Consider the following 7,528-nt stretch of genomic DNA (forward strand, 5'->3'; position numbering starts at 1 on the left):
ATAGAAAAATTAACTTCCTGTTCTATTTTTTTCATAGGTTCCATGAATGCCTTTCATGCAGGTAAGTGTTCAACCATGTGTGTCAGTTAATATTTGTCACTGCTCATTTTCTCAGTTTCTTAGTTTCTATACGTCTTTTAATCCCATGACTCTTGTTTTCAGATGAAATTGATTTTGATAACGGTAAGTAAAACATTTTTAAATAAAAAAGATTTTTTTTATCTAAAACGACTACACATAGAAGTGATGCATTACAATTGATCAGGGGATTGCTGCTTAATAAAACAGATTTTATTTTTTTTTGTAAAACTTTATGCTGTACATTTACAAAATTGACAATCCTGCAGTCCAGTCAGAAAGTGAAGTGTCTCTGAAATTCTCTTTAACTGCTATCTTTTGGTTTTCATATCTTTATTTTTTTATTTTTGGTTGGACTAAAAAAGGGGAAATAAGACACTTCTGACAAAACATAACACAACTCTTATGAAATGAACAAAGTGATTGGCAGCTTGTCAAAATTGTTAGAAATAATTTCTTTCAAGGATGTGATGTTCTTGCTGTATTTGAGACACGAGTAACAGATGTGGTCAATAACACAACTGGACAAAAGTTATAAGTTATACATGTGGAGGAAAGAAAGACAAATGTGAAGAGATACTTGTGGATTTGAGAAAAAATGAACTTTCTGCTAATATTTGTTTTCAGCCCATTTTCTCAAGATAATGTAATGACTTTATTATCAAGAAAACTTTACAGTTCATAGATAACTTAGCTGTCCTCATCTTCCATATAAATCATCCCAACATTTTCTGTTTTTCTTCTCTACACTTTTATAACCCAGCTGCTGTTTGCAGAACCTGAACCAAAGAATAACACATGCTGACAACTCAGTGATTCTTCCTGACAGGTTTAGAAGATTTTTGAGAGAAAATTCATACAAACTCTAAAGGATGCAACATCCTGATGTTCTTCTCTCTTTGGGGTCCAGATGACTCCAACCACATATTGATGTGTGATTCCTTCCATGACAAATGTGGACAAAGGTGGACAGGATTTTATGTCTGCCATGGACATTAGTGAAACTTGAAAATCAATGATAAAAGAAAGTTTAAAGCTCTGTCTCGTAGGGTCCAGATGACCCCACTTTTAATGTAAACAAGCCAAGGAGAGCGGAAGGGTTACGACTTTATTCTCACAAAAACTCAAAATTATTTCACCTTTTACTGTCAATGAAACCCTAATCCAGGGGTCAGCAACATTTATGACGTGAAGTACCAATTAGAAATATTCTTAACAACTGTTCCAAACCCTGAACCCTGTCCAGCCAGGGATCGCGACAGTGAATCAGCTTTCATTGATTCACACCAGCGGTTAAGGAGAGAATTTTCTCCCTGAATGGCCTTCCTGACACGACTCTGTATTTTTAATGCACAGAGAGATCAAGTTATGCAGCAGCATGAAGGATCTAGTCTAAGGACCTTTACTGGATTTTAGCTTATTGCCACCCTGGGAACTAAACCCAGATCCTACACCCAGTCACCTGAGCTATCCAGCCACTTCCAACTATAAGGTGAAATGTAATATATATATATGTAAAAAAATCATTTTTTAAATATTTGTCCCAAATATTATTTAATTCACAAACAGCAGGCCAAATAGCTTTTTTAAACATATGTTGGCATTACCTCAAAAAATGCTTTCATCAGAAAATTGCACATAGAAAATAGTTGAAATAGTATTATTGCTATGTTTGTTTGAAACCAAAAGTAATGTACTTGTGGTGTGTCATACTAACAGCAAAATGATTGAATACATCAGAACAAAATACCATCGATATTTCAAAACCATGAAAAAAAACCCCACAAGTGTATGTTTTGTAGTCAGTCACATTATGAGACAGACTGAGTAAATGAATGGAAGTTCATTCTGTGATGGTGCTTTTATTGCATGTAAGATTAAACGTTTTTCTTTTTTTGTAAGTTTGCTAAATATAGTAATATACATTTTCTGCAACTGGACAGAATCATTCTTTATGTTCACCCCCAGTAAATGCAGTGATCAGTTAAAACTTTTGATATTCGGCAGAGCATAAAGTAAGTCTGAGTATAATCTGACTTTGTTTGGTTATTATTCAACAAACTCAATCAATCTTTATTTATTCAAAGCACTTTTCATGTGTTGTAGCTGCACTCTTTCTACTCATGCGCTCATGCTCCATCCACAGACACGCACTCATATCGTCACAGCTGTCATCTCACCGGCAACAGTTTCAAAACACAGGAATTATTACACTGCTTTCATTTCACCACAGCAACATTTTTTATTCCTAGAGTGCGCATTAATTTAAATCACCCGATCATGAAGGCTGACACGGACAGTAATGAACATTTGTGAAACTAAAGAGTTTTATTGAAAAAAAAGCTGCTGTGTTTACATGGGTGGGCGGGGTCTCAGTGACAGAGCTTCGTGAATGAACCCTTTCCTTGTGACGCCACGGGGTAACAAAGATCATTGTGAGAAGGGATCATCACTCTTTTTAAATCCCCAAAATACAAACTGAGGACAGATCAAGAGTTTATAGCTGTCACACTCCGGCGTGCCTCTGTCTCATAGCACACGTGCCCTAAGTTGCTGACTCCTGCTCCAATCTCTTTATCTATAAAACTGGGATACTCAGAATGTCCAAAACTTGCAGTAATATATGTGATTTAAAAGTTTAAATACACTAAAAGTGTTTTTCTTTCTTTAAAAGAATACTGTTTTTGTCTTAACAGAACCACACGGGTCTCAAGTTTTGACACCAGGTAACAAATAAACTTTGGGCAGAAACCATATTCTGTCATGAACTGCCATTTATGTATTCACAATAAACTCATTTTCATTTCAAACAAGAAAATAAATAGGGTTGAGTTAAAAATCTATACCGTCATTTATATTTATTGTTATCCAGTGATTGTAAACATGAGAAAATACTGAGATGATTACTAACAAGTTCTTTAGGTATTAGCAGAAAATCAGAATATTCATTTTTTCTTACATTAGCTTCTATTTCCTTAGTTAGTTATACATTTTCATTGAATCATGAGTCACCCAGACTAAACATCAGGATAATACATCACAGCATGACAGAAGCTAGTTAATGAATTTATATTGCCTGAAAATGAACCTTTTCATGTTTTTCTTTTTCCTATCCTACACTTGTTTTTAGCTTGTCCACACCCACCGGGTAAGTAGAACTCATAGAATAACACAAATATATTACAGTATGAAAAACTAAATTTTTTCCTGCTTTTATGCCCGTCAGTGATCTCAGACGGTTCATAGCGCTTCTAAATGTGCAGATGAATAAACACTACAATAAATGGAGAGAGAGAGAGAACTGAACTTATTGTTCCTACGCTTAGGGATTTCTGTTTCTATTAAAAAAAGTTTTATCTTAACAGAACTACAAAGGTCTTAACTTTTATCATGTTTACACCAGTTCACATTTAAAATGTGTGCAGAAACCATAGCCATGCACTGTCATGATATATTCAGGATAAACTCATTTTCATTTGATAAAAAGACAAATAAATATTTTTCAAGTTTAAAATGTATCAGTCTTTTCGTGTTTTTCTGATGATCAGTAAAAGTATAGACAATATGAGAAAAGACCTAAAGGTGACTAACATTCATTTTAAATGTTTGCAGGTAAGGCTGCGGCGACACAATGCAACGCTAAAAGTGAGATTTATTTCTTCTTTTATCAGCTTTTATTTTCTTTGGTAATCTCATTTATATAATAAAAATCTTGTGTTTTGCACCAAGTTAATTCGCAAATCACTAAGACTAAACAGGATAATATGTTAAAACACAACACAGAGTAGTCCATGACTTTATTTTATTTGATAAATGACCTTTTATGTTTTTTTTTCTTTCCTATGATGTTCATATTCAGCTCATGCATTTCTTAGGACTTAAGGTGCAGATTCATTGCAAGAAATTCATATTTTTAAAATGTTTTCATCTAAAATGAGGAGAAATGTATTTTTAAGTTAAGTAATGCAAGTAAGTAAAATACATCTATAAAGTATAACTTTTTACTAGAAGACGGTTTGATCCTGAACATCTTCAGTTTACTGTGTAACATTCAAAGCAGGAGTCATGGCCAAAATCATTGACACTCCTGCAATTCTGTCAGAAAATGAAACATTTGTTTGTCTGACGAAAGAAGCTTTAGTACTTCAGTAGTAGAAACAAACAAACATTTTTAGCTTCTGCAGTGAGTAGATGAAGGAACAACAGGCACAACAGTCCAGCGTCTTCTCCCCGTGGTCATCAGCCTGGTCAAATTTCTGTAGAGAACATCTCAAAGTTTAATCAGGATTTGCTGCAAANAAATTTTCAGCACTCCTGCAATTCTGTCAGAAAATGAAACATTTGCTTGTCTGACGAAAGAAGCTTTAGTACTTCAGTAGTAGAAACAAACAAACATTTTTAGCTTCTGCAGTGAGTAAAGGAACAACAGGCACAACAGTCCAGCATCTTCTCCCCGTGGTCATCAGCCTGGTCAAGTTTCTGTAGAGAACATCTCAAAGTTTAATCAGGATTTGCTGCAAATCAGACAGTTTATCTAATTCAATCACCAGCCAATCCTCTGTACGCCCAAATTCTGGTGGTGGTGTCTGATCATTGTCATTGTAGAATAATCATTCTGAAAGGCAGTTTGCTTCTTAATCATGCTTTTACACTGAGATGATGTAAATACAATGGAGGTAAGACTGATGTTTGCTTCACTTTCAGTTTAAATACTTAGTTATTCTAAAGTTTGATCAGACAGACAGTATTGTTTTAATCTAACCAAACCCTGATGGTGCACCATCCTACATGATGCATTCCATCATTTATTTACTAATATTCTCAGAAGCCTCTGAGCCCGAGCCGCCCCGCAGAGACCCTCTGCTGCAGCTGGTTTCCCTCCAGAAGGCGTCCGGCTGCTGGATGCTGGATGCAGCTCTTGCCTCAGTGTTGGGGAAAACTAGTGAGGAACTGGAGAAGTCAAAACCTGAAAAGGTGGGTCACTGACTGAAAAATCAGCTGTTTTAGGAGAATAAATAAGTTTTTAATCGATCGTCAGGGTCCGGTTTATCAAACCAACTTCCCTCTGCTGAGTTCTGTGAATAAATATGTTATAATTATTCTCCAAACTTCGTTACAGTAAGTCAGGGAGCAATCAATTAGCTATTCTCTGATTACTAGCTGGCAGTAGGCCTGTCCAAAGAGGAATGTTTTAGGCCTAACTTAATGTGGAATCTATGTCAGCCTCTATTAACAGAAACAACAACCAGCTGGTTCAGGAGAATAAAGGAGCTGAAAACATTACAAGTTTTTAACATTTTGAAACGTTCTCTAGAGTTTTTCTTTCTCATATTTTCTTAGTGTTTGACGTTTGACTTCCTTTTGGTTGNCTCCGCCTCACTGACGGGGACATCCACCTCCACCTGACGGTGACGTCTGGACTTACACATCTGAGACACAAACACAGAAAACAGAGACAAATGTTTTTTAAAGAGAAAAGTAAAGAAAATATGGAAACAAACGGAGGTAAAAGCGTCTCTGTACCTCGGCTGCTTCTCCAAATGCCTTCAACTTGATGGAGGCGAGGAGTTCAGCTCTTTTGGATGCCTGAGGACGGACCGGAGTGAGAGAGGCGGGACACAGAGGCTGACAGGTGAAAACACCAGACCGCACGCCGACCTTTCCAAGACCACTTCAGAAAAGTCAGGCCTTTAAAAAGTATAACAGACCTCCATCTGCGAGGACGTTCCTTCAGCGGAGTCCTCCTCTTCATCAACACCGCTCAGCTGAAACAAACAGTTTGATGGTGAAAATCCCACGTACCAAAAACAGTCCGTTCAGATCAGAAGGTTCAGTCTGGGAGTTTTTCACTTCGTTCAGCTGCATTTTAAAGAACTTCCATCTTTAAAAACTCATTAAAAGTGTCAAAAGNTCAATAGGAAATGATGCCAGGAAACTTTACGTAATGAAATATGAACACATAACTTATAACCATAAATACATTTTGTTTTCAAAAAAGTGGACATGAAAGAAGAATGCTCCAACTAGGAATTGAACGCTGGGTTCTTCCATGCCAGTCCTGTACTTAACCCAGTGGCGGTTTTAGGCGGGGCGCCGATTCAAAGGGGCGGGATCTCACCGCTGGGAGGAAAAAATAATCTGCGCAGATATGATCGTCTACTACCTGTCATGTGTTGAACGGCCTGAAATCAGTGAATTAGCGCCCTCTGTTGGTGCAGGCGCCCTTGTCCGCTGAGCAGGAAACGGACAGGTGTTTAGAGAGAGGGAGGGGCGGAGGGACAGTTCAGCTGCGGGTCTCTCCTAAACGAAGAGGATGGATGAGGAAGGAGGGCGGGGTCTACTTTGTAGAATGTTTTATTTTTAAGTCAGTCATAACATGACATTCTATAACCCATGTTTCAATATAGGCGGACCTCTAAATTAACAACCGCCAAACGTTGGTTAAACTCTATTTGGTGGTCAGAAAAGCTCTTTGACTTTGACAGGTGAGTCTCTGTTCTTCATCTCTGAGGCTCAAACACAACATGATGGAGTCTGCTTCTCCCCCACTGTTGGTCACCACAAACATCCATTTTGGAGTTGATTCAAAACATTTAATCCTGACTTTACTGCGCTGATTTAATGGATTTAATTGTCACATTCACCGCGGCACGAGGTGCGTTCAGGGGCTGCGTGAAATTTCAACACGTATGCACTTGCATTAAGAACTCGCTATTGCTGCATTCAGGTGTGCTGGGAATTTCTAGTATTTGACCCCAGCAACACAAACACACACTGATTCAGTGCTCCATTTCATTGTGACTCACAACAACACTGATCAGTAACATTACACACAATTATGCAAAAATGTTTCACATATTAAGCATGTTTTTATATTCATGACATTAAAAAAAAACCTTTAAAATAATTATTTTACTGTTCTTAACTAGTTTTAATCTTTACTCTTTTATGATTGAAAAAAACATTTGTGATTTGAACAAAGTCAATTTCTTAAAAAAATGTTAATGACATAGAAATGACTAGAAATAAACCTTAGGGCTTTGATGAAAAGTTGATGCTTAAGGAGTGTGTTCATCTAAAGGTTCAGAGAAAAGTTCAAACTTAAGGGAATAACGGTTTTGATAAACATACAACTTCTTTATTAGACAAATGTTGAGCTGGTATAAATCTAATATGGCTGGTAGACTTTGGATGTCATAACTAAACATGTTTTTAACATTGGATTGAAGAGCAACATGACTGATTTTTCTTCTCTGGAGTACAGATTAATATGGTCATTTAAATGTTCAAATCATGGGTGTTTTTTTAACCATCATATTTCCTCGTATAGTTTTATTTATAAAGTATATTTGTATTATAGTTTGTACTGATAACTGTTATTATGCTGCGCAGCATTGTGTTAAATGTCTGTTGTATGTTGTTTTCAATTGTAATTCTAGGAAAACATGGC

The 7,528-nt window shown here is 36.6% G+C and overlaps 3 protein-coding genes across 3 annotated transcripts in view; 1 reads left to right on the top strand and 2 right to left on the bottom strand.

Moving 5' to 3' along the window:
- Positions 1 to 42: 42 nt before the first annotated feature.
- Positions 43 to 5,064, top strand: LOC112159754 (4-hydroxybenzoate polyprenyltransferase, mitochondrial-like). The gene is made up of 6 exons (XM_024294010.1): positions 43 to 61; positions 163 to 183; positions 2,775 to 2,804; positions 3,209 to 3,226; positions 3,691 to 3,723; positions 4,904 to 5,064. Exons 1-6 carry the CDS (start codon positions 43 to 45, stop codon positions 5,062 to 5,064), a joined length of 282 nt encoding a protein of 93 aa, XP_024149778.1.
- A 350-nt stretch (positions 5,065 to 5,414) lies between these two features.
- On the bottom strand, positions 5,415 to 5,843 carry LOC112159755 (snRNA-activating protein complex subunit 1; the record flags this gene model as incomplete). The annotated part of the gene is given in 3 exon segments (XM_024294011.1): positions 5,415 to 5,507; positions 5,602 to 5,664; positions 5,787 to 5,843. Coding segments are annotated over 3 exon segments (213 nt in total), but the record flags the coding sequence as incomplete, so codon positions are not given.
- Positions 5,844 to 6,274: 431 nt separating this feature from the next.
- The window catches only part of LOC118598932 (scavenger receptor cysteine-rich type 1 protein M160-like), a 37,928-nt gene continuing 36,674 nt past the window's right edge, over positions 6,275 to 7,528 (bottom strand). The window contains exon 8 of the mRNA XM_036212637.1: positions 6,275 to 6,309. Within this exon, the coding sequence (XP_036068530.1) occupies positions 6,275 to 6,309 (35 nt within the window). The remainder of the gene's footprint in view (positions 6,310 to 7,528) is intronic.

The sequence above is a fragment of the Oryzias melastigma genome, linkage group LG7, assembly GCF_002922805.2.
Source record: "Oryzias melastigma strain HK-1 linkage group LG7, ASM292280v2, whole genome shotgun sequence".
Taxonomy (NCBI): Eukaryota; Metazoa; Chordata; class Actinopteri; order Beloniformes; family Adrianichthyidae; genus Oryzias; species Oryzias melastigma.

What these genes read in the sequence shown, in the direction of transcription:
- LOC112159754 (XM_024294010.1), top strand. An exon ending in TGAAATTGATTTTGATAACG is followed by an intron (nt 184 to 2,774) that starts GTAAGTAAAACA and finishes TTGTCTTAACAG; the next exon opens with AACCACACGGGTCTCAAGTT. An exon ending in GACACAATGCAACGCTAAAA is followed by an intron (nt 3,724 to 4,903) that starts GTGAGATTTATT and finishes TAATATTCTCAG; the next exon opens with AAGCCTCTGAGCCCGAGCCG.